Source organism: Podarcis raffonei, chromosome 2 (assembly GCF_027172205.1).
Source record: "Podarcis raffonei isolate rPodRaf1 chromosome 2, rPodRaf1.pri, whole genome shotgun sequence".
Lineage (NCBI taxonomy): Eukaryota > Metazoa > Chordata > Lepidosauria > Squamata > Lacertidae > Podarcis > Podarcis raffonei.
Window position 1 is genome coordinate 16,661,455 of NC_070603.1, and position 26,825 is coordinate 16,688,279.

Genomic DNA, 26,825 nt, shown 5'->3' on the forward strand with positions numbered 1-26,825 from the left:
CCCCATAGTCGCCTTTGACTGAACTTAACCGTCCAGGGGTCCTTTACCTTTTACCTTTACCTATCCAGAGGTAATGACAGACTTCTTCCTGTACTGTTGCTGCATGGTGGCACTTGGAACCATTGGGTACAATTGTTTCAGTCCTACTGAAGCAGTACACATGCCAACCCTCAATCTTAAATCCTCACTTTATGAATCCTCCTAAATTTAAGGTGATGTTTAATAATAATAAAAAAATCAGTATTAATCTCAAATTGGAATATGTTCTCACATCTCAATTAGCGTATTTTTCGCTCTATAAGACGCACCAGACCATAAGACGCACCTAGTTTTTGGAGGAGGAAAACAAGAAAAAAAATATTCTGAACCCCAGAAGCCAGAACAGCAAGAGGGATCTGGCTTCTGGGATAGCCTCTTGTTCTGGCTTCTGGGATAGCTGCACAAAGCCTCTTCAGGGCAGCGGGATAAAGGCTCCCCCACCCTCAAGAGGCTTTACTTTTAGGAGGGGGGAAGTGTGTCTTATAGAGCGAAAAATACGGTATGTGACATTTACCACAGGGTGAATCAGCCTTTACCTTGCCCTGTGCCAGGAGTGGGTAGAGGGTGTCCATCTGCCATTAATGAAGCATCCCTAGCTACTTCTTTCAAATAGCTGTGCTGTAGTGGTAAGTGTAAGAGCAACCAAAGGAATGAGTGATATTCATAAACATCATCATCATTTGCCAGCCAGCTAAAGCAAACCTGCACAGAGATGGAATTTATTCCTCCCTGTCCATTTATATAATAGGGGAGTCATTGCAGTGTGTTAGTGGCAAGGCTGCCCACACACCTTACTTGACATGTTTCACACACAATTATAGTGCACAGATTGGGTATGACAAATGGCATGCCAAAGTTCCTTTAAAAAAAGTGAACTGACTCATTTCTAGCAAGCCCAGACACGGTCATGATCCTGGGGTTCAGGGTGGAGTAGAGAGGAGGCAGCAGACAAGTAAATAGCTAACCTGGTAACCCTGCCAAAATACAGACAAGGTGTCAGCTGCTTTTATTTTAGTCAGCATAAATGTCATGTCATACAGATTTCCTACAGGAAGTTCAGCTCCCTCTCCTCCCCACTTCATTGCAGTATAATTGCTGCTTTCTTTGTTCCCCTGTAGTTCAGGATTGGGTTTGTTCCAAAAGGCATATATTGGACAGCTTATATGGTTTTTTTGGTTTTGTTTAAAGTTTGGGTCTTTAATTCTATAGAAAACTCCAGTTAGGAAAACAGTCATATCCAAGCATAGGAGTCAGTTCCTAGGGGCCGAAGTCTCTCCCGACTCCAGTAAATTATTTGCGGGGACCAGGGACTCCCAAAGTTCATGGGCATTGCCATTCAAATGGTATGCATGTGCCACATCTTGTGATTGATTATGCAAGGCAGGGCTTATTCCCTCCCCCGGCAATATTTTATTCAAGTTGGCACCCCTGTCTCCAGGTCCTGCCAGATTGTTTATTTTTAATTGCCCCATAAATGGGCAGTTTGGGGTCATTTGTTGTGGGGGTTTAAATGCCTTTCCCCCAATATAAAGTACTGCATTTCCCCTATATTCAAGCTGCAGTATTTGCTATTGGAAAGTAATGAGATTATTTCCTCCAGGTAGTGTATCGGTTGCCCTTTGGAATGTTGTTGTGCGGAATAAGCTTGTGTGAGAAGTACCTGTTGCCTAGTTCACACAATTCATGACATGTCAGAGTCTCTCTATCCCCAGTAACCAAGCATCGTAAAAAGTATTTCATTGTGTTATTTTAGAGGTTGAGCCCTCCCACTTTGCCGTCCCCAAAACATGAGACTGTTTGAATATGGACACATTTTGTGACCAGTTCCCTAGTCAATGACAAGGTAATGGTACCCTCTCCTCCTCATTGGTGTATAGCTGATAACTTGTAGTTTGTACACCTAATTCCACCCCACCCCCCTGGTCTGCTGATGCCAGTTTTGCTAGGCTTTGACTTCCGAAGGCAGCAAGCAATACCTATATTCTTGGTTTCTTGACAGTTTTGAAAACCAAATGACTCAGCTTTTCTTGCTCTAAAATAACGGCTTGGTTCACATGTCACATTAAATGAACCATGGTTGAAACCCGGGGTCATAATTTGTTTCTTTCCATTACAATTATTGTGTCTTAATAATGTGTGAACCTGGGATTGTGAAAGCATTTAGCTATCCAAGAGTCCTTGGCTACCGCTGAATGTGTGGATAACATTGGCTGATTTTCTTGTGGCAGGCTCTGTACTGCATGTGAGTTGAATGGCAGCTAGCCATGGGGTGGGGAATGTCAGTGGGTGACAGCACTGCATTGAAATTGTACCTAAGATTACCTGAAAATCAGTCTTACATTTGGGGAAAGAATTATATTCTCCTATGTGAACTCTGATATAGTGCTTGCTTAGTGCTGCTTTGGGTACCAAAATAGAGAAACCTGGTTGCCCTGCAGCTCACTCGCATTCAAGTACACTTTGCTTGTAGGATGGCAGCTGTCTCTGGATGTTGTTGTTGTTGTTCAGTTGTGTCCGACTCTTCGTGACCCCATGGACCAGAGCACGCCAGGCACTTCTGTCTTCCACTGCCTCCCGCAGTTTAGTCAAACTCATGCTGGTTGCTTCGAGAACACTGTCCAACCATCTTGTCATCTGTCGTCCCCTTCTCCTTTGCCCTCCATCTTTCCCAACATCAGGGTCTTTTCCAGGGAGTCTTCTCTTCTCACGAGGTGGCCAAAGTATTGGAGCCTCAGCTTCACGTTCTGTCTTTCCAGTGAGCACTCAGGGCTGATTTCCTTAAGAATGGATAGGTTTGATCTTCTTGCAGTCCATGGGACTCTCAAGAGTCTCCTCCAGCACCAGAATTCAAAAGCATCAATTCTTTGGCGATCAGCTCTCACTTCTCTGTCTCTGGATACCTTTTTAAAAAGGTGGCAAATTGCGAGTGGGAATAGGGTGCATTTGAATGGGTTACCTTCAGTGCTAAAGTATGATACAGTGCAACCCTCTGATGCAAGCACTTGCAAACTCAAGTGGAACTTACTCCCAGATACATGTGTGCTGGATTGGAGCCCTTCGATAGGCTCTGCTAGGCACTCTATTTTCAGTTTGTTTGTTTTTAAAGTGGCCTATTACCTTTGCTTGGTATTAGTCCAAAGATTGTTACAGTCAATATTTGGGTTTCTTAGCATTAAACAAACTGCATAAACTCTTCTGGAAAGAAGTTATTGCTATGTGGATTGTAGAAGCTGTTAATGCTTATTTAATTTGACATTTCCAGCAGAGATCAAGTATCCCCCACAGTTTTGCGGGCAAAAATGTGTATAAGGTGCCCTTGAGCTGACCATAGTTAATTTTTAAAATCTTTCGGTATTGTATTTCTGCCATGACATTGTTGACCCCACTGTTTTACAAGTATAGTACTTAAATGTTTACTGGCATGAGTTGGTCCAAGTCAACTTCCCAGCTCTGCCTAACAGAATTTTGAAGATAGTCCTGTATAAGGGTGGGGGTGGAAATAGTCTAAAGATTCAGGGAGATCTCTGCCAAGAAAAAGAAAAAGAATCCTTTGAGCCGGCTAATCGATTTTCTGTTACCAATTTCAGGGCTTACAGATAAACAATTGAATCTCAGGTTCTCTCTCTTTGTGCTTTTCAATATGTACCTGAAACTACTAGAAGAGGCCATCTGAGGTCTGGGTTGAGCAGCCCTCAATATAGGGGGTGGTAGCCAGCTCTTTTTCTTTATTTCATCACATTTTTTATTTTCCAGTATAAGCAGTTTGAGGCAAGACAGGTCCCAAACCATTTAATTGCAGTTCTGTTCTTGAATCTAAACTCTTAAATGATTTTGAATTTGGACTACACAAACCTATCCCCAAGGCGTGGCTTAGGCTACTTTATAGTTGTACCATTAGCTGCAGGACTTTTATTAAAGCACTGTAAAATACTTTTTTGCTCTTTTACTCTCACTTATATCTCATATGGTTATCCAAGGTAAGCTATGCAACCCTTTGTGGAAGTAAGTGCTGTGGTTTGTAACTTATTAGTGCTGATATAAATCCATTGCTTGCATTCCCTCTAGAATACACTAAAACAATTGTTGAATAGAGTTTCTTCAGAGATAAGTACTGGAGTGGGATAAGCAACTATTCTGGAAGTCTTTTGAGTATACGTATTAAAAGTCTTAATACCTTGTGTATGGGACACATATTATAAGTGCTTCAAGAAAGGTAGTTGTCTCTATTTCAGGTACTTCCCCCATTACTTCATTTAGTTTACTTTGAAGCCATTTTTTAATGTTGCGGGTTATCCCAAGAGAAAAATGTCTAGGATTGAAAGTGAAGCCGTTGGGTATGAAGTGTATTTCTGACTGTTCTCCATTATTTTGTAATCCTCTGCAAACCTGAATGTTATTGTAAAGATGCATCATTTTTTGTAGAAAAAATTCCATGTCTGGGCCCATTTGAATGAATGACAGTATGTTTTAGTTCTCTGTTAGTCTCACCCTCTGGGACCAACATGGCAAGCATGCTGTTCTTACAGAACTTTTTTTTTTTTTTTTGTAAACTTGTGAAAATTGGGAACCAAAGCCATGAAAGAAATGACAGTTGAAATGTAAACACCCACCCACATTTTCCCTCTCTCTCTCTCTCTCTCTCTCTCTCTCTCTCTCTCTCTCTCACACACACACACACACACACACACACACTATGTCTGTATCTTTGTCTGTATTTGCCTGTAGTATTTTGCCTGTTTGTAAGAGGTCCCCACCTATAGCCCCTACATTTATTTGCTACCAAACATTGGACATCCCATTTGGCTAGCCAGTAAAGAACGTTCAGCATCTTCAGTTGTCGGTTCGTCACAGCTCAAAATGTTTGGCACAAAACCCCTCTATCATGTTACATTCATCCCATTGCAACAAACAGAAAAGAAGAGGAGAAAAACAAGAAGGGGAAAAAATGGAAGAAACACTTATGAATCTTTCTGCTCCCCCAGGCTTCAATAGTCTCTGTAATTTTCCCATTCTTGCTCATCGGTGAGCTTTCCCCAGCAATGCTACAAATAAGTATATTTTATTCTTTGGGGATTTCCAGCTAATTTTAGAACCTTGTTATTTATCTACAAAAAAGCAGTTTGATCTCTTCTTATAATTCCTCTGCTTTTCATGCAACGCTGAGCTGATACCCAGTGTGACTGCTAATTAGCAGCTGAAACGACAGTAGAAGAAAACTATAATTAACAGTGCTAGGTTCATGGACTGATGGGCCTTAAATAATTATGTGGGTATGTTAGAGCGAGCACTGTATGTTTAATATGAAAATTGGATACTAAGTGAAGAGTGAATATACAGGTAGGGCTTAGTGTATACCACAATTTTGTGCAAGTACAGACAAAGCACATAATGTAGAAATCAGCAACCTTAGAAGTACAAGCTTGTATTCAGAAAACAAAGCAAGTTTATAGTCCTTAATATTTTGTAGTTGGCTTGAAATTATTGAACCAGTGCCTCCTGAAATCACACTTTATTCAGGAGTGTTTTCCTGTGGTCAAAAGTTGTGTCTTCAAAGCTCCATATAGGCTCTTGTGCTTTTGTGTGGCACGTAGAAGCAGAATAAATTATGCAGAATAGAAAAAAACATGCAGTTGATTATGCAAAGTAATAAAAACATGTCCTGGGGCAAGGGCTGAAGGCTCGCAATGCAGCACCTTGGCGGAAGCTAAGTGCGTCTGTTGAGGGACCACTAGATGGGAGAATGGCTAGAAATTCCTGGTATGGTGCCAACTTCCTTGGTGGAAGAAAGGTGAGATTCAAATGAAATGAATTATATTATAAAATGAATTAAATTATAAACATAAGCATATATATTTTTACAAGTTGCAGGGCTAGGTTTTCCTTGTTGCAGAATTGGGTTAACTTTGGTTCAGATTTGCTTATTTTATTTCACACAACTTTTTTTAAGTATTCCCACTCCCGCCCTTTCTGCTTCTCTCATTCTTCAGGGACTGTTTTAAAGATTAGAAATTTATGAAATTCTATAAATGTTTGATTCTATGTATTAGTGGTAAAGGCTTACTTTCTCCTCAGAGACAGTTCACCTCTTCATCCAAAACCGCCCAAACACATTTAATGATTTTTTTTAAAAAAATTGCAAACTCTCCTAAATGTAGCCTAGTTTTCATTGGATAGACTGTCATCGGGGGCTGTTCATTGAAGGGGGGCAGGAATCTTGTGGTTTGCAGCTATTTTCTTCAGTTGTGAAACTGTTACTTGTTATGTATGTGATCAATTTTATATTGATGCCAGCAAGTTATGTTTTAGGAGTCAGCACTGAATTTCAGATACTCACGTGACCCAGGCAGTTGGATTTTTCAAACCTGACCCCAAGCAATAAAGAATTTAGCCATACCAGAGAATATTGAACTCATTATATTGGTCTTCAAACTGTGTTCCTTGTATATGTTGTTGTTGTTGTTGTTTAGTCGTTTAGTCATGTCCGACTCTTTGTGACCCCCTGGACCAGAGCACGCCAGGCACTCCTGTCCTCCACCGCCTCCCACAGTTTGGTCAAACTCATGCTGGTAGCTTCGAGAACACTATCCAATCATCTCGTCCTCTGTCGTCCCCTTCTCCTTGTGCCCTCCATCTTTCCCAACATCAGGGTCTTTTCCAGGGAGTCTTCTCTTCTCATGATGTGGCCAAAGTATTGGAGCCTCAGCTTCACGATCTGTCCTTCCAGTGAGCACTCAGGGCTGATTTCCTTCAGAATGGAGAGGTTTGATCTTCTTGCAGTCCATGGGACTCTCAAGAGTCTCCTCCAGCACCATAATTCAAAAGCATCAATTCTTCGACGATCAGCCTTCTTGATGGTCCAGCTCTCACTTCCATACATCACTACTGGGAAAACCATAGCTTTTACTATACGGACCTTTGTTGGCAAGGTGATGTCTCTGCTTTTTAAGATGCTGTCTAGGTTTGTCATTGCTTTTCTCCCAAGAAGCAGGCGTCTTTTAATTTCGTGCCTGCTGTCACCATCTGCAGTGATCATGGAGTCCTTGTATATAGAGTTGCTTAATGTGAGCGTCTGCAGTGTCAGGCAAAGTTTGCCTTTCTCTACCAATTTTCTTCTGTAACGTGTGCATCTTTAGGAGATGGTTTGTTGTGTGTGTTAATACAGGAATTCTCCAATTTCCAACTCCCAGGACCTATTTGAAAATTACTGGGGCTTAGCAAGGGCAGGGTGGGTGAGTGAGGAGAGATAGGGCAAGCTGTGGTACGGAGACCCAGCCATAGATGTCCCCTGGTCCACCATTTGAGAACTGCTGAGTTAGGATATTGGTCCAACTCTGACCATGAAGCACAGCCAGTATCTTGTGTGAGCAGAACCCTAGAACTTGCTACAGAATTCTTCATAATGCAATTCCTTGACAGGCAAATCAGTGTGGAAGGTGGAAACTTTGAAAAATGCTGATCTAAGCTATGAATTTATTGCTAAACTGGGGATAACATCACTCATCCTGACTAGTGAATGCCTCCACTTCCACTCTAAGGCCCTCGTCTCCCAAATTGTAAACAACTTATTTTTCCAAGCACTTCCTGCCAATCTTTTAAAAATGATTGTACTGCATATCAGATTTCCAAGTCAGGTAGCCTTCTGTGAAATAATCCATTTCTCTATTGTGGCCTACTTAGTAAAAATAGCAGATTCCAATTGTTCATTCAGAAAGGTCAGCAACTTTTAAAATAACACATTTCCCTTCCCACATCCAAGCAAGCCTATACCACCGTGTTTATAAACTTTCTGTAGTTTGCTTTATTGTGCTTGAATGCTTTTATTATCCCTATAAGACTTCAGGGCTTTGGTTGAAAAATATCTGACTCTCCAAGTGTCCCTATTTTCCAGAGACGTCCCTGATTTAGAAAAGCCATCCTGGTTTCTGATTTGACCTTGGAATGTCCCACTTTCCCTTAGGATGTCCCTATTTTCATCAGAGAAATGTTGGAGGGTATGGAGTTTTCCGACCCTCCAAGCTGCCTGAAGGCAAACCTGTATAGGGAAGGTTCTGTTTTTGTTTTTAAATGTTTTACATGTTTTTATATATGTTGCCCAGTAAGATGTGTGTGGGGTATAAATAGTAGTATAAATAGTAACATTATCATTATAGAATGGGACGTCCCAATTTTCATCAGAGAAATGTTGGAGGGTATGAAATATCAGGAATTAGATTGACATACTCTGATCAGTTTCTTATTTGACTCAAGTTTGGAAGGGTAGAAGTAACAAGTTCCATGGGTAATATTTTCCTCCCCAAATGCTTTTCCCCCACTGTACTCATCCTTCTGGGTTCATGAATCTACATGCATACATTTGCTGATAAATGTGCATACAAGAATAAACTGAACCCAGCTGCAAATATTTTCCCCCAACCTCCTCATTCTGCCCCAACTCGGATGTCTTCTGACACCCTCCTTTCCCTAAAGAATAAGGAAGGGGGAAGCGTATGCAACTACGACTGTCGTGCTGGGGAAAAACATTGCAAGGTTATTCAGGTTGCTCCTCATAGATTTTTAGGGCTGGGAAATGCAGCTGAGATAGCTTTGCTGTTCCTAGAGGAGGTATAAACTGCCACTTACTTGCTCAGCTGGGAGATGTTGTTATCTGCCCTGCTATGAGAATGCATTTTTTTGCCTATGTTTCAGCCTGCAGAACGCTAAAGGCTTGTGCCTAGTTGTGCGTCATCTGCACTGCACTCTGTCAGTTGCTGTTCATGTTCCTGATAAAAGCATAATGACTTAATTATTAGTTCCTTCATGGGCAGTGTAATTGGGGTGGGAGTTAAGAATCTCCAAATGTTGTTTAAATGTGCAGGCACCTGGTCAGCACATGCTCCAATTTCTGCCCTCACTTCATCCTTCCCTCTGCTTAAAACCTTGTGGCACCTATGCATGCTCTACAAGTCCTGTGTAAGGATCATGAGCTGGATGCTGTTTGCTATTCTAGACCAGGGCTGAATGCTGCTGCGTGTTCCTTGCTGTTGGCAACTAATTTTTAAGTTAGCAAGTTGACCCTTGGTTGAATATTTTATAAGCTTAGACAGCACAATAACGTATGTATGGATATAGGCATTCAAGACTCCGGGGATTTTTTCTACCTGTGCTGTAATATTCAAAGAATCTTTTGTGGATGGTCATGTAGCCTGTTCTTAAAAGGTTTGAATCCCAGCGACTTGGTGAGCTCCCGTTGCTCTGTCCCAGCTCCTGCCAACCTAGCAGTTTGAAAGCACACCAGATCAAGTAGATAAATAGGTACCGCTGTGGCGGGAAGGTAAGCAGCGTTTCTGTGCGCTCTGGCTTCCGTCACAATGTCCCGTTGCACCAGAAGCGGTTTAGTCATGCTGTCCATGTGACCTGGAAAGCTGTCTGTGGACAACGCCGGCTCCCTCGGCCTGAAAGCAAGATGAACGCCGCAACCCCATAGTTGCCTTTGACTGGACGTAACCGTCCAGGGGTCCTTTACCTTTTTACCTTCTTCAAAGTCTCAGTAAAGGAAATCCCACAACTTGATGCAATTGTGTAAGATTTTGCTGGAAAAAAATTCTGCCAGTTGTCAATTTCTCATTTGCGTGCAAAAGTTCCTATATCGTTACTGGGCAATCAGCCAATACAGATCCTTAATGCTGGTCAGAAGAAGCCATTTATTTTCTTTGACTCTTTCATAAAGTCGTATTTTTTTGGTTACATTTCCCCAGGGGTCGACCCAGGTCTGCAAAAGGAACCCCGAAATCAGACACCCACTCCAGCAGCAGCACCATCTTCATCCAAGTATCATCGGGCACGATCTGGGGGAGCTAGAGATGAACGCTATCGATCCGGTAAGGCTACTATAAATTCATCTGAGAAACATTGAGGGGTTGTTGTTTTTTTACCTTTTTTCCCAATCAAATCGGGAGATTGTAGCCAATGGTAGTCATCCTCTGAGTAGAAAATTATTGGAGATCACTAACTTACCTTTCTTGATTTCATATGAGTTTACTCTAAGTGAAACATAGTTCAGTGCAGCTCCAGGATTTATACATTGGGGCTATGAGTTTAGAATTTCATTCCAAATCCTCCCTGTAGAATTAGCTGCATCTTTCTTCTGGCTGGGATTTGAGTTCTGCTCTCTTGTCCACTTCAAGCATGGTTGCAGAGGCAAGCCTTCAAGCTACCTTTACTAGAGTCTTAGATTTTAAGGGAGAAAAGGCCTTTCGTGTCATGCTTCTTTTTCAGTCTTTTAAAATGCTTTTCTAAAAATACATCCCTAAGTAGAGCATTCACTACCAGAGGCCAGTGTCTAGCATGTTGGATTTGGATATGGGAATGGAATAATAGAATTGTAGAGTTGAAGGGTACCCCGAGGATCATCTAGTCCAACCCCCTACAATGCAGGAATCTCAACTAGATCATACATGAAAGATGGCCATCCAACCTCTGCTTAAAAACCTCCAAGGAAGGAAAGCCTGTCACCTCCCATGGAACTCTGTTCCACTATCAAACATCTCTTACTGTCAGGAAATTCTTCCCAATGTTCCATCAGAATCTCCCTTCTAGTAACTTGAATCCATCATTTTGGGTCCTAGCCTCCAGAGCAGGAGAAAACCAGCTTGCTCCATCCTCCATGTGACAGCCTTTCAGGTTTCTGAAGATATCTTTACCCGTGTTAAAATCCCCCTGCAGCCATGCAACTCACTATATCTTACCACAAGCTATCTCACAGGGTTGTGAGGATAAAATGAGAATTTTATTTATGCTGGCTTTATATATAAATACAGTGGTACCTCGGGTTACATATGCTTCAGGTTACATACGCTTCAGGTTACAGACTCCGCTAACCCAGAATAGTACCTCGGGTTAAGAACTTTGCTTCAGGATGAGAACAGAAATTGTGCTCCGGCAGCACGGCAGCAGCGGGAGGCCCCACTAGCTAAAGTGGTGCTTCAGGTTAAGAACAGTTTCAGGTTAAGAACGGACCTCCGGAACGAATTAAGTACGTAACCAGAGGTACCACTGTATGTCTCTTCACATTTTGGAATCAGTTATCACACCTCAAACTCTGTTTCACTGGATGAGATGTGCATCCTTTGTTTCCAAGACCTCGGGACAATCTCCTGCCAAATACCAAGGTTCACTTCATCAGACAGAAACCTGCAAGATGCAGTGCAATCCAAAACGTTTCCATGTGCAACATATCATCTCTGCCCACTGAAGGCAACTTGAGACGTTCACATAAAGTGGGTCTCTTAGCACCTCTTTCTGCTGTTTCCAGCCCTTGTGAGAGAGCGGAGTGAGGAGATTCATCCATCCTCTGCGGCACGTTATGTGTTGCTCCTTGCACATGCAGAACTTGCATCTTGGTATGGAGGATACATGCATCCACCTAGCGATGAGAGAAATAGTCAGTCTTCTTCTGTCTGCTTCTTGTGAGCATCTGCAGCTATCATGAGTCTCCAAACCCTAGCAGGTATTAGATCTTGCCAAGATCTTGCAACTAGGATTTTAGGCTCATTGGTGTCCAAATTTCTACTTCTTAGTGCTAGCTAAGGCAGAGGGAGAAGATGCAGTGCCACTTTGAATTTGCTACTCGCTTGCAGCTCACAAACCATTACCCTCTCCTGTCTATATTTTGGAAGTGCTGTAGAGGATACTGCATAGCAGTACTTAAAACCACCACCACTAGCACAGCTCTGGATTCAGATGATCTCATGTATTGGCTGGATCAACAAGTGAGAGGGTATTGGGTGGCAGGGAGAAGTGCCCAAATTCTGTTCATTTATCTATTGATTGCGTCTATACCCCACCTTTTCCTCCAAAGAGCTCAAGGTGGCATAGGTGGTTCCCCCCCCCCATCTGATTTAATCTGCACAACAACCCTGTGAGGTAGGTCAGGCTGAGAGGCAGTGACTGGTGCAAAGTCACCCAGCGAGCTTTGGATTTGAACTCCAATCTCCTAGGTCCTAGTCCAACGCTCTAGCCACTACTCCACACTGGCTCTTCGGGGCTCATGTCTGACTAGTGAGCATTATTAACAATTAGGAATGATTTTCTTTGCTGTTTAGTCGTGTCCGACTCTTCGTGACCCCGTGGACCAGAGCACAGCAGGCACTTCTGTCTTCCACTGCCTCCCGCAGTTTGGTCAAACTCATGCTCATAGCTTCGAGAACACTGTCCAACCATCTCGTCCTCTGTCGTCCCCTTCTCCTTGTGCCCTCCATCTTTCCCAACATCAGGGTCTTTTCCAGGGAGTCTTCTCTTCTCATGAGGGGGCCAAAGTATTGGAGCCTCAGCTTCACGATCTGTCCTTCCAGTGAGCACTCAGGGATGATTTCCTTCAGAATGGATAGGTTTGATCTTCTTGCAGTCCATGGGACTTGCAAGAGTCTTAGCTTTTCTTAGCTTTAGTATTATGTTCCTCAGCTTGTTTGCGTTATCTGCGGTTCTGTGCCTTGCAGGTAGCTTTTGATGACGTCCTTGCTCCACCCTCGTGGAGTTTAACATTGTTAAACTCTTGAGTCCTGAATCATAATTTGCTTTTCTGCCTTTGTCCAATTTGTGCACCACCACTCCAAAGTCACCAGCCAATCCGGAAATTTGTTTTCAGCCCCGCTCAGCTAAATCCTCTCAGCATACAAGTGTTTTCCTGCCTTTCTTGGTAAAATAACCTTCCCACCACCATTTGTTCCCTCTTATTGTGCTCCTGAAAAAGAAGTCGTTCCTGAAGTATATGAATCATGTGGCGTTTGTTTCATCTGTAGCATTGAGCTACTGTGCCTGTCCAGATGAGTCATGTTCAGTAGTTGGCATTTACAGCATGAACTCTTTTTCTTTTTGCCTAATCTCCTTCAGGCTAATCCCCCTGGTCCCTGTCAGCTTGCTGAAATGGCCCTTCTGGAGCACAGTGTTCAAACATGAGCAGGCTGCTGCTGCTGCTGCTGAACTCACAAAGCTGTACCAGGCCTTTGAGACCAAAGCATCAGATATGTTCAAATGCTGTTAGGAAAAATACTATTGAGGGCAGAATTGACTAAAAGGTTTTAGGAGCAAATCTTCCAGACATTCATACAGCTGTAGCTATATGTGGGTATGTGGATAGAGCCCAACAATTTGCATGGGATATGATTTGGGGTCTATGGGCTATGTGACTCGTCAGCCATACTTGCTATTTTAGCTTTGTGCAAATTGGTGAACTTTCCTCCTCTTCTTCCCAACAGCAAAGTTGCCATGCTTTTGTGTAGGGTTCCAAAACTCTACCACACCCACACCCACACCCACCCACACCCACACCCACCCACAGAGAGAGAGAGAGAGAGAGAGAGAGAGAGAGAGAGAGAGAGACTTTAAGACTGGTAACAGAAGAGGAACTCAAATCTGTATTGGCATGTCCCGTGGGTGCGTGTTTTGCTATGCAGTTTAAGTTGGGGGTTTTCACTGAATTAAAGGCTACGGATCCTATGTTGAAACATATTCTGGGGCTCTTATATCTCTGTAGTACGGAGAAAGCTGGTTGTCTAGCATGAGTTGGATTTAAAAAGAGGCAGCTATAAAAACATACATTTTCTCAATGATACCCCCACTTTAGGACCTTTGTAGTAAAGTAATTTCTCAACAACTGGCAGTACTGGTGCTGTTTTCCTGTAATGTGGTTAGAAAACAACCCCAGACGTTCAGGGTTCTGAATTTAAAGAAACTTTGCACTTGCAGCATTTTATGTTCATGTCTCATACAGGGGTGTTCACGGTTAGTTTCACTTATAGCAGGCACCCTGTTTAGAAGTGGTTCTCACTCCCTAGAATGTTTGGGCATGGCTCAGTCAAGTTTCCTAGACCTTGACATGGGTGAGGAGGAATGATGGCAGAAAATTTTTAATTGGTAATCAGTTGGGATTTCATGTCCCATATTTGGACTGTGCTCTTTTGGTTTTAATCAATCTCCTCTTTTCTGCAATTCTGGTTTGCAAATAAACACTTTGGGTATGTGTGGGGGAGAGAATGTTAATTGCACCTTTGAAAATGTATTGTATCTATTCATTATATTATAGGGTTGCCATATTCCCAGAAGTTAAAATCTGGACAAAATTAAAAGTTTTGGAGTCAAGAATTTGTAAGAACCGCATAAAATCTGATATTGCAAGTTCACTTTCTTTTAGGTAGTTTGTAAGTTTTCATGGCACTTTGTAAGTAATTGTCTCTTTCTCGCATATTTGATAAATGGTGTAAATTTTTCCCCAAACAACTGTGTGAATATTTGTCGCCAGTGTGCTGTACGAGTTGCACTATCTTTATTAACGGCACAGGTTTCATTTTTCTAGCAACACCTACGAAGTAAGCAGAAAGCAAGTTAAAATAGGTGTGTAGCAGGGTGTGTATAAGAGGGAGAGAGAGAGATTGAGAGAGAGAGAGAGAGAGAGAGAGAGAGAGAGAGAGATATGCAGCTTTGGCCAATTTTGTGGGATTTGTAAGTATGCCCAGTTCCATTACACCTAACCTTGCCCAAGTGGCTGGATGCCCAGCATTTCTTACACAGCTACAGAAGGATAGCCCAATAGGTGGCTTTGACGTCGTCTTCTACCATGCAGATTTCTGATGTACTCACTGATTTCCACCCCCATCTGCAGACATCCATACGGAGGCAGTGCAAGCTGCATTGGCAAAACACAAGGAACAGAAGATGGCCCTGCCGATGCCAACAAAAAGACGGTCCACATTTGTACAGTCTCCAGCTGATGCCTGCACCCCTCCAGGTTAGAGATCTACCCGTATCTGCTTGAATTCCTGATTGGAATCTTAAATTTGCAATAGCATTTCAGCTGGCTCTTCTATGACACTTGAGCCGCGGTTAAAGAATTCCATTTTTTTCTCTTTATGTCCTCACACTTATGGTTGGTGTTTGTTTTGGTAAGAGGTGAAAGCTGTTTATTCTTCATGAAATGAAAAATCTTTGTGTTTTTGTCTTAATCCATAATTTACATCCAAAGGATCTGAAGCTTGCACATGGGTAATGAGAATTAAAATACTTTACAGTTAATCAGTTCAAGTGCAGCAATTGTTTTCAGCGTTTGGAGGGCTGAGTCCTACTACTTAAGAAGAAATAGTGAAGAATGGAGTGCTCCTGAGTGTGTGCAGAGTTGATTTTTCTCACTGCTGTCTCATCACATTATACTGGATTAGGCTACAGGGCTTTCATATGGTAGGGCAGGGCTTCCAGGCAGGCTTTTAAACGTTAACCACAACCACTTACCGTGTGGTTGGCAGGCGTTTCCTGTTCATAGAGCGGCCTTAGGTGGTCCTTATTTACTGAGATCTCCAATAAAAGAGATCAGATGGCTTTGCTACAGATCCCGGTGGTTTTGCTATCAAACATTAATGAGTACACATTTCTTTTTCTCAGGCTGCGCCGTGAGTGAAGTGAAGGGCTGTGTAAAAACAGGTTTACACACTTAGTGTGCTTAGGCTCATGCCAACAGTCCTGTAACATCTGGGTGTTACACTCTTCTCATTCAAGTAAAATAGAAAAAAAAATCAGGATTGTAGTGGCACGGTGGCGAAGCTGTTCAGCCTTTTTACGATATAAGTTGCTTTATAGTCGGGGTGGGCCTCATATCTTGACCCCCAGCCCCCTACCATATTTACCAGCAGTAGTTGTGCTTTTCTAAGAAAAGTCAGATGTAGCAGTTAGGATAGCAGCATAGGGGGCTTGCAAGGGTAAGGGGACTACACAGAGTTCAGCAGAAGAGCTCAGTGTGCTTCTGGGAATTTTTATAGGAGCACATGGAAATCATTTGAGAGGATCAGAAATTAACATATGAACATGACCAGCCTTGGGACCAAATTGGCAGTAGCGATCTCCCCACATCCTTTTCGCAGCTCCAAATCACTAACCAACTTTAAAAGTCTTCAGGACTATCTGTGGCCAAAGTGAACATCTTACACATCTTACTAATTCCTGACCTAAAAGGTAAAGGTAAAGGGACCCCTGACCATTAGGTCCAGTCGTGACCGACTCTGGGGTTGTGGCACTCATACCACGTTATTGGCCGAGGGAGCCGACGTACAGTTTCCGGGTCATGTGGCCAGCATGACTAAGCTGCTTCTGGCGAACCAGAGCAGCGCACGGAAACGCCGTTTACCTTCCCGCCGGAGCGGAATTCCTGACCTAGGATGTAATAAAAAAAAATGTAAACATTGGGTGGTGTTGGAGTTTGAATTATCTACAAGTTAATTTTCAGTTTGAGTTTCATTTATTGTCAATTCGTTTTCAATTCATTTTAATCATAAAAATAAATAAATGGAGACCCCACGCTAATTAGGATTGCCCTTCAAGTTAATTTAGGGAGTTAATTTAGGTTGCCCTATAAACTTCTAGTTTAGCCTTGGAAAGGGCTTTCTTTCTTTCTTTGGCCTCACCCTGTTTTAGCTTTGGCCCACACACCTTTTTGCCATGTGGCCCCTCCAGAGAGTTTGCCATGAGGAGTATCATCAGATTCTCTCTTGCCTGGTTGCAAGATGGCTTCCTTGGTTGATGTGGCAGGTTGGTCTGCATTTCCTTCTTTTGAGCAGAGCTAGATGGCAGCACATAAGCTAAACTCTTCCCTATTTGACATTTCTTGAACCCAAGTTCTAGAGCCACGGTGGGGTCAAGTTAATTGCTTTTGAACACGCCGTTATGACTAATGAGCTAGTAAATGTACAAAGATGGCATTCAGATGCTCCCATTCTAGTGGAATTCAGGGAAAGCTGCACGATTTTATGGGCCCTGATTATGCATTTGAAAAAATTCCGTATACTGTATAGTCAACAGAGTCTATTCACAGGAGCAATTACTGCTCCCCTTATTGTAAACTTGCGATATTAGAGCTGAGGAGCTTATTCAGCATAATAATTCTCATTAATGTGCCAGTGATTTGGGGACACTCATTTCTGTCAGTCTTCTGGGTGTTTGATTAACAGGAATTTGGGGTTCATGGTGCCAACCAGCTGTTAACTGTCAGTGGGGACAGACAGCAGCCCTGGGAAAAGTGAATCTCCTTATGGCTTTGATCAGCCTTGACAGCGCTACTCAGGGTAGCTGATGAATGGTGATGAAAGTGGTGGAGACATAATTTATTGGCTCATGAGCTTTGAGCAGCATTTGGGCAGTGAAGCTTCCACTCCATAAATAAGAAGCCATGTGTAAGTTTAGTTGAACTTTCTGTTAGTGCACCCCCCACCCCTCAGCAGCACCATAACATTGGATAGGTTGTAATTGTGGGTTGTTGTTGTTTAGTCGTTTAGTCGTGTCCGACTCTTCGTGACCCCATGGACCAGAGCACGCCAGGCACTCCTGTCTTCCACTGCCTCCCGCAGTTTGGTCAGACTCATGTTTGTAGCTTCAAGTAACTGTGGGTAGCCTCTTCCAAAATCTGAATCCACTCGGAGCGGGAGACTCTTATCTCTAGTGAGAATAAACTAACATCTGAAACCACTGTTTGATCCTGGCTTGTTCTCACTAACCATAGTTTAAACAAGTCATTGGGAACTTGTAGCCCTCCAGACACTCCAAACACTACAACTACCACCCCGGCCATTGGCACTGCTGGTTGGAACTAATGCAACATCATCTGAATGCCCCGCAGATTCATGAATCCTGGTTTAAAGAAAGCAGTTTCATGAGCTCAGATGTCAGCTGTACCCAGTGCCTTTAGAAATCACTACCACCTTGGCCTTTTAATGCTTCTGCTGCAGCCAACTTTACTCAGTCAAAAGCACAATGTAGGCTTGACTACAAACTGTCACACAGGGGGGGCGAAGGAGAAATATCCTCAGGATTTTAATCCTTGTTGTACATGTGGCTGTTTGCTGATATGCTGGTCCACATGACTGAGTAATATCTAAGCACACAAAGGACCCCTACAAATAGAGATGCTGAAGTAATATAACCTCATGACATTAGGGAATGAATTCAGGCTCACACTGAGAAATGAGATGGCAGTAATTCAAGTCCTCTGAAAAGAATGTGAATTTCTACACAATTAGGTCACCCACGAGGAACTTGGGAGCCCTCATACTGGGCTAAATGCTACAAACCCCCTCCCCATGTGTGCAGTCTTCTGCATTTGATCCAAAGAAAAAGACAGCATTAAGGTTCATTAACCACTCCCAGTAGGGCTTGTAGTGGTTTTTAAAGACATTGAACATTTAAAGGCATAACCATAACCCACAGCACATGACAGGTTTAATGGAGGATATCACTTCCTTGGAGCCAAAACAAGAGACTTGTTCAGCCTGAATTCACAGAAATTCAGAGAAACCAAGTTGCTCTGTGATCTCAGGGCAGCTCCATGTTTTATGCTAATATATTTGCTGCCAACATACCATAAAGTACCCTGCAGCACATGCTTAGTATGCACATCACACATATATGTACATATCGTGGGTGGCCTAAATAAAGGCATTGTCTAAATATGAATTGTCTAATCTTTTTTATGGGTCAAGATGACTACCTTTAGTTTTTGCATGTGCACACACACATTAAAACACCATTGTATATGTATCTAGATAACCTGGCCCAATAAAGTTTTCCAGGCACATGCATACATCAGTGTGTATCTGTGTATCATCTATGGCGTATTTTGCTTGCTGCAAAAAACACTGACATAACAGTAGTGTACACAACACAAACCTATTTGCAGCACAAAGCATGGAGCTTCGCTTTACAAACGAATGGTTCACTGTGGGATGAGCTTCCATTGGGCAATACTCCTTAGAAGCCATTACCAACTTGGTACCCTTCCTATGTTTTGGACTACAACTCCCATCAGCTCAACCAGCACCTGGGAGTTGTAGTCCAAAACATCTACCAGGCACCAGGTTGTCAAGAGCTAGTCTACAGCATCAGATGGAACCCTAGAAAAGAACCTCAAAGGTCACCTTGTCCAAACTCGTGCCAAGACAGGAAATCTAGTTACAACGTTATTGATAGTTGAGCATCTAACCTCTGCTTAAAACAGTTGCTGAGTTCAGATGCCACAGGGAACTGTAGTTAGTTTATAACCAAAAGCTTCTTTTTCTTGTAGGCATGGAGGTGGGGAGCATACAAGCCTGGGGCTTGCTTTAGTTTATTCTCTCGTAGTAGTAGTAGTAGTAGTAGTAGTAGTAATAATAATAATAATAATAATAAATTATTTCTATCCCTCCCTCCCCAGCCGTACAACAGTAAAATGATACAACATTCTAAAGTCATTTCATTATAAAATCAGTTCAAATCAGATTAATGATAACCATTGGGCTCTGTGAGGATTGCCAAAGGAGGGGGTCAGACTGTGCCTTGGCCAAAGGCCTGGTGGAACAGCTCTTTCTTGCAGGCCCTGCGGAAAGATGTCAAGTCCCACAGGGCCCTAGTCTCTTGTGACAGAGCGTTCCACCAGATTGGAGCCACAGCTGAAAAAGCCCTGGCTGTGGTTGAGGCCAGCCTAACCTCTCTATGGCCCGGGACCTCCAAGATGTTTTTGTTGGAAGACCGTAAGGTCCTCCGTGGGACATACCAGGAGAGGCGGTCCCGTAGGTACGAGGGTCCTAGGCCGTATAGGGCTTTAAAGGTTAAAACCAGCACCTTAAACCTGATCCTGTACTACACCGGGAGCCAGTGCAGTTGATATAGCACCGGATGAATGTGATCTCGCAGTGAAGACCCCGTAAGGAGTCTCGCCGCAGCATTCTGCACCCGCTGGAGTTTCTGGGTCAGTCTCAAGGGCAGCCCCACGCAGAATGAGTTACAATAATCCAGTCTGGAGGTGACCGTTGCGTGGATCACAGTGGCTAGGTCAGGGCGAGAGAGGTAAGGAGCCAACTGCTTAGCTTGGCAGAGATGAAAAAATTCCGCCTTTGTTATAGCTGCAATCTGCGCCTCCATGGAAAGGGAGGTGTCGAAGATTACACCCAAACTCTTAATGTACGGTGCTGGCACTAATTGTGCTCCCACGTAACCATCCAGCCACAGCTTCCAAACATCTGATCAGTGTGTCTGGGGCTGAGTCAGGATGGCCATCCATCAATAGATAGAGTTGGGTGTCATCAGCATACTGATGGCAGCCCAACTCAAAACTCCGGACAAGCTGGGCGAGGGGGCCCATAAAGATGTTGAAAGCATCAGGGAGAGTATCGCACCCTGCGGCACTCCACACACCGAGGAGGAGGAAAGCATGGTTTTCTGTTGCGTCTAAATCAGGTGATTGAGGGTAATTTCAAGGCTGAGCACATGAATGCTCATATGATGGTTCAGGGGTAGAATTTCCTGGGCTCAGGACCTTAGAGGACTGAAGCAGAATGTATTCATGGGTATTTCTTTTGACCTTTGCCAGACCAGATGCTTTAAATGTAATGTGTTCCCCTTGCAGGAAAAGCTGGGAAAAAATTATAGACCCTCTCAACGCCCATTGCTATTCTCCCAAAATGGACTGGTGTGGGGCAAAATTGAACCGGACACATGTGCAGCAGGGGTGTGTTGGAACTTTATAGACTGGTCTGGAAGTGTATCATGAACCAGAGGGCTGCAGTTAATTTTTATCTTCTAGTTTCATCTTAACCAAGGCATCCATTTATTGCAAATGTAGAGAGTACATTTGGTGGACCTCCTGTTCCTATTCGAAAATATTATTCCGAAGTCCATATGGGGGGGAGAAATTGAGTTGGCCTTTTGAAATATTTTAGTTAATAAGAGTTTAAATGAAATAAAACAGATTTGCTTATCTTTCTACTCGTAATTTGTTACCCAGCAAGCTTTATTTTATTTTTTTGCCCTCACACACTTTTCCTTCTACAGCTGAAGGAACCTTCTGATGTTGTCTTAGCAGCATAGAAACTGTTGCAGTGTGTTAACAGAGTGGCACAGGCAGAGTGGGCAATGCAGCAGCTGCTGCCATGCTGCTAAGGTAATGTTGAAGGGCCCTATGAGAGCTAAAAGATGGTTTTTTATTTATTTACCTACATTTATATATCCTGTCCGCCTTCCATCAGAGAATGCAGGTAGCAGGCATGTGGTTCCCCAGTAATCACCTTCGGACCGTACCCAGACATTGCAAATTAAAATTACCATTTGAACCATGAATCCGGTTTAGAATTAGGGTTAGGAAAGATTGGATGCTTTCATGGAGTGCTCCATAGCTTCAGCCTGCATCTTCCTCCCCTCTTTCTGTAGAATGTTTAGGGTTGCAGGATAAAGGTGCAGGCTCTCTGTGTTCTGTGTGCTTCCCAGTGGAGAATGCTCAATTTCGATGATATTTTCCAGCTTCCTGGTCTACGAAGCTGGGAGTGAGGGTTGGAGCTGATTGTTCCTCTGTCTCATCCTTCCCTCCTTTGCCAAATGCCAGTCTCAGTGCAAAGAATCTGGCTTGTATTAAACCAGAGTTCCCCATTATAACTGAACTAGGGATCTCTGCCTTAATACTGAACCAACCAGGAAAACTAAGTTATGATGTGATCCATGAGGTATGAAGCCAGGAATGATCTTTTGTGTGTGTGTCTCAGGAGAAAGATCACCTGTCTGTTTTGCGAATACAGTGGTACCTCCGGTTGTGGACGGGATCCGTTCCAGAGCTCCGGTCGGATCCCAGGGTTTCCACAACCAGAGGTGCCTGTTCTGCGCATGCGTGCGGCGCAATAGAGTGCTTCTGTGCATGCGTGAGCGGTGAAACCCGGAAAAATACTTCTGGGTTTGCAGCTTTCACAACCCGAAGTTTATGTTACCCAAGGGTAACGTAAGCTGAGGTTCTACAGTATCTCCTTTGAGTACAGGTTGCATGCTATTCAACCTACATTTTAAAACTTTGTCAAAATTAAACAAGACGTGCTTTTTAAAGCAACCTATAAGCTTTAGTGAAATGATATAACAAGACATGCTTTTTAAAGCAACCTATAAGCTTTAGTGAAATGATACAGCAAGGAGTTTAAAAAACAACTTTGATGCTGAATCATGTAGCTGACTCAACTTATAGGCAAGCCTAGGATGTGACACTTTAAAAGATGTTAGATATCAGTTCAGTTGGTGCGGATATTTTCCATACCTGATTATCATATAGCAATAGTCCCTACAATAACTTACCACTCCGTGTTTTCCATTCAGCTCTAGGAATGCTGGGCAGACATGGAATGTTTCCCACCCAGTGATTTGAATTCTCCAGAGTCTATTAAAAGCCAAATTTAACACAGGATGCTTTTAGTGAATCAAGTATTTTCCTAATAGTTTATCACTTTGTTCTTGACTAGCTCGACAGGAATTTTGTGGGTTTTTTTAAAGGGAGGTGCACTTTTATGCCCAGCAACACATTATCTTTGCCAGCCCTGAGTTCTTTCTCCAGCACTGCCTGTTTCAAGTTTTAATTATTTATATGGCCTCTTTTTTTAGTAGCTGGGTTATATAATCCTGCAAAAGATGCATATAGAATTAACTTTGCAAAGGCTTTTGCCAGCCTTGAAGCTTAAAATCTGTCGCTTTGCTCTTGCATGGTAAAAATATTCAGCATTTATTTTTGATGGCTGTATTAATTGTGGTGTTCCATTTAAGCACCATTTTTTTATTATTTGAGTGCTGGCTTAGGCAAATCTATTGAGTCACGTGACTGGAAAATATCTATTGGTTGCCAGTCAAGGTGTCAAATGAAAGCACAAAGCTTTTTTTACTTGTGTCCCGGCAGCCACTTGATCTCATGCGCAGAGATTGTTTTGGAATGTGGTAAAAAAATAAGTGCATTCCCCATGATTAGACTGAATTAGATTAAATCTTCTGCATGTAATTTCTATATGCTGGAGTAGATGGGGAGGGAGCCTTTTGTCCCTGCTTACTGGATACTCTTGGGCCAGTTGTCATTTAACTTAGGCTAGAATTCTAATCCTACTTACCTGGAAGTGAGCCCCATTGAATTCAATAGGATGTACCGTATTTTTCGCCCCATAGGATGCACTTTTCCCCCTCCAAAAATGAAGGGGAAATCTGGGTTCGTCCTATGGGGCAAATGCAGGCTTCAGGAAGACATCCGCAGCCCAGGCAGCCCTGCGGGAGGTCCCGCAGGGATGTCTAGGCTACAGATAGCAGCCTGCTTCCCGGAGCGGCGGGCGCACTGAAAGCAGAGTGCCCGCCGCTTCGGAAACACATCCGCAGCCTAGGCAGCCCTGCAGGAGGTCCCACAGGGCTGTCTTGGCTGCGGATAGCAGCCTGCCGCCCGGCACGCAGGGCGCCCTGAAACGGAGCGCCCCGCACGCCAGACAGACATCCGCAGCGTGGGGAGCCCTGCTGGAGTTCCCGCAGGGCTCCCTACGCTGCGGATAGCAGCCTGCTGCCCTGCGCGAGGGACGCCCTGAAGCAGAGCGCCCCGCGCGCCGGACATACATCGGCCAGCCCCACAAGCTCGGGGGGCAGCAAGGAGGCGCAGCGCCGCCATCCCGCTGTTCCTCGACCTGGTTCGTTTCCCCGACCTGGTTTTGGTCGGGGAAGCCTGCATTCGCCCCCCAAAAAACAAGGTGCGTCCTATAGGACAAAAAATACGGTAGTTATGAGTAGACATGAATTCAATTGCAATGTTACTCCATGGTGGTGTTCTAAGGTTAAATGGGTTTCCGCACCCCAATGTAGGATGCCCTGATCTTCCTGGCGGAGAGGCTGGCACGGTTCAGCTCTCTTCTCAACTTCTGAACTTAACATCAATTGAGCCAACTCCGCAGTACCCTTCCTGTGGCCTTCCCAGGGTCCATTTGCCCATCAAAAAACAAAACAAAGCTTTGTTTCCCTCTCTTCACTATCACTTTCTGCCTGCCATGAATTTTACATGCATAAGAAGGGCTGCTGTCAAGAATTCTGAGCTTACCAGCTGGAGGTCAACCGTTCAAGGAAACCGTCTCTCACTTCATGGGAGGTAACTTGGAAAGTTTATTAGTTGCATTGCGCAATTAGGTGCACCTAGGTGGTGCTATGGGTTAAACCACAGAGCCTAGGACTTGCTGATCAGAAGGTTGGCGGGGTGAGCTCCTGTTGCTCGGTCCCTGCTCCTGCGAACCTAGCAGTTCAAAAGCACATCAAAGCGCAAGTAGATAAATAGGTACCGCTCTGGCGGGAAGGTAAACGACGTTTCCGTGCGCTGCTCTGGTTCGCCAGAAGCGGCTTAGTCATGCTGGCCACATGACCCAGAAGCTGTACGCCGGCTCCCTCGGGCAATAAAGCGAGATGAGCGCTGCAACCCCAGAGTCGGTCACGACTGGACCTAATGGTCAGGGGTCCTTTTACCTTTAAAGTATTCTCAGCCACTTGTTGGTCGGCGCTTCTAGATTTGTGCACATTTCCTCTACAGTTGTTAAAGAAGCAAGACAATGGTTCTTTCCATGCACTATTTACAAAGAGGAACAGTCTTCGGGGAAGGAACTAGGTCTAAGAGTCGCTTCTTCTTGGCAAGACCAGTGCAAGTGCAGCATAGTTTCCTGTACCAACAATATCTGTGAGTCACAGATCGCAAGGAAATGGAGACCTTATTCTTGATAGCAGCCCTTCTAAGGCCAGGTCTTAAATCACTGCACAACATTTAGGCTGCAAACCTAAACCAACATAATTGAAAACAATTTGGTTAATTGAAGTATATTGGCACTGGTAACAGGAAGGAAATCTTGTTCTGTTGCATCTTAATCAACAGAGGTACCCTTTTTTTTAAAAAAAACCAACAACTCTGTTGGTATTAAATTTCATTACACTTCAGTATCTAGTCAGAGCTGCAGTACAGACAGTATGACAAATATGCTTTGGGTTAATCTGTCTCTTCTACAGATGCAAAATTCCCTACTATATGGTGTATTGTTCAGTTTGCTGCTGCACTCAGTGAGTTTGCTACCTCTTTGACAAGTAATTTAGGCTAGCTGGGCTTACTACACATGGCAGTGTGAATATGTTGCTGCTTTGGCACTCTCAATACACAATTTTGGGATATTAGGACTGGGCTCTTGTCTTGAGATGGAGCTGGTCGCTTTACTCAGGTTCTTGCTTGGTTATCTTGCCATGGCAATTACTTGTGTTGCAATAAATCTTTGAAATTTACTGTATGTGGATGTTCAAATGAGTATGCTGGCAGCCGTGTTTAGCAAATCTCCTGGTGTCTCTTGAATTTTCAGACCTTTTCAAAATTATCTGGGATTGTCAGTATTAACACGTGTATATTGACATTCAGCACATTCTGGACATTCATTTGCTAGACTTTGCTATTCATATTGGAAGGGGCTGTAATTCTGGGGCAGAGTAAACTCTTTTTATGAAGAAGTGCCACATTCAGTCCTCAGCACCTTCAGATAAAACGATACCTGAAGGAGCATCTCCACCTCCATCGTTCTGCCCGGACACTGAGGTCCAGTGCCGAGGGCCTTCTGGCGGTTCTCTCGCTGCGAGAAGCCAAGTTACAGGGAACCAGGCAGAGGGCCTTCGCGGTAGTGGCACCCGCCCTGTGGAACGCCCTTCCACCAGATGTCAGAGAGGAAAATAACTACCAAACCTTTAGAAGACATCTGAAGGCAGCCCTGTTTAGGGAAGCTTTTAATGTTTAATGGGTTGTTGTATTTTAGTGTTCTGTTGGAAGCCGCCCAGAGTGGCTGGGGAATAAATAATAAATTATTATTATCATCATTATCATTATCAAGTAACAGCAGAAGGGAGATACCCTTTTCTGCCTGTGATTCTGGATAGGCACTGCCATTCAGAGTAGACAACACTGGGCTAGATCAGCCTTCCCCATCTGGGGACCTGCAGATGTCCTGGAATGCCACTTCCATCATTCCTGTCCATTTGCCATGCTGGTTGGGGCTGATGAGAGTTGTAGCCAAATAACATCCTGAAGGTACCAGGTTGAGGAAGGCTGGGCTTGATGCATCAGTAGTCTGACTATTAGGCAACTTCATAGGTTCATACATAGGAAATTCTTTTTTGCAAATTGCATGTTCAACAAAACATTCACATTTCTCCCCAAAGCTTATAGAGGACGAAGAAAAGTATTGTGTTTCATGCTCAGTGACCAAGAGATCACAGCTTGCCCCTTTGAACTCCTCTATACCTCACTTTTCCTGACATTTGCTTCTCTGGTTTTTACATCATTTTTCAACTGGCTGCTGAGGATAACAACAACAACAACAACAACAACAACAACAACAACAAATTATTTATACCCCGCCCATCTGGCTGAGTTTCCCCAGCCACTCTGGGCAGCTTCCAATCAAGTGTTAAAAACAATACAGCATTAAATATTAAAAAATTGTATTTTAAAGATAGGATAGCTACTTATTTCCTTCACATCTGAAGGGAGGGTGTTCCACAGGGTGGGCGCCACCACCGAGAAGGCCCTCTGTCTGGTTCCCTGTAACCTCACTTCTCACAATGAGGGAACTGCCAGAAGGCCCTCGGCGCTGGATCTCAGTGTCCGGGCTGAACAATGAGGGTGGAGATGCTCCTTCAGGTATACAGGATCATTTATAGTTAAATATATGTGTATTCAAACACATTTCCTGTTGTTTGGGAACAAGGAAGCAGATTTGCCCCATATGTGCAAATGGAATTCATAATCTTATGGGTGAGAGATTTTCCCCCCAGAAACCGTCTTCAGCATCACTATAAGACATTTGAGGCTGACTGGGCAGTTGCTTCCCATCTTTGTCTAGAGGGCCTCAGGGTCATATTGATATAGCTTGTGGGCCACATTCTGTTTTAAAGCTCTACATGTCTGGTCTTCCATCTGATGGGTCAGATGAATGCCTGATTAGAGGTTTATGTCC

At 43.6% G+C, this 26,825-nt stretch overlaps 1 protein-coding gene across 4 annotated transcripts in view; it reads left to right on the forward strand.

The window, feature by feature from the left end:
* The window catches only part of DIP2B (disco interacting protein 2 homolog B), a 182,291-nt gene that overhangs the window by 100,941 nt on the left and 54,525 nt on the right, over nucleotides 1-26,825 (forward strand). For all 4 annotated transcript variants that reach the window (XM_053375102.1, XM_053375105.1, XM_053375104.1 and 1 more), the window contains 2 exons: nucleotides 9,774-9,896; nucleotides 14,675-14,800. In XM_053375102.1, the coding sequence (XP_053231077.1) occupies nucleotides 9,774-9,896; nucleotides 14,675-14,800 (249 nt within the window). The remainder of the gene's footprint in view (nucleotides 1-9,773; nucleotides 9,897-14,674; nucleotides 14,801-26,825) is intronic.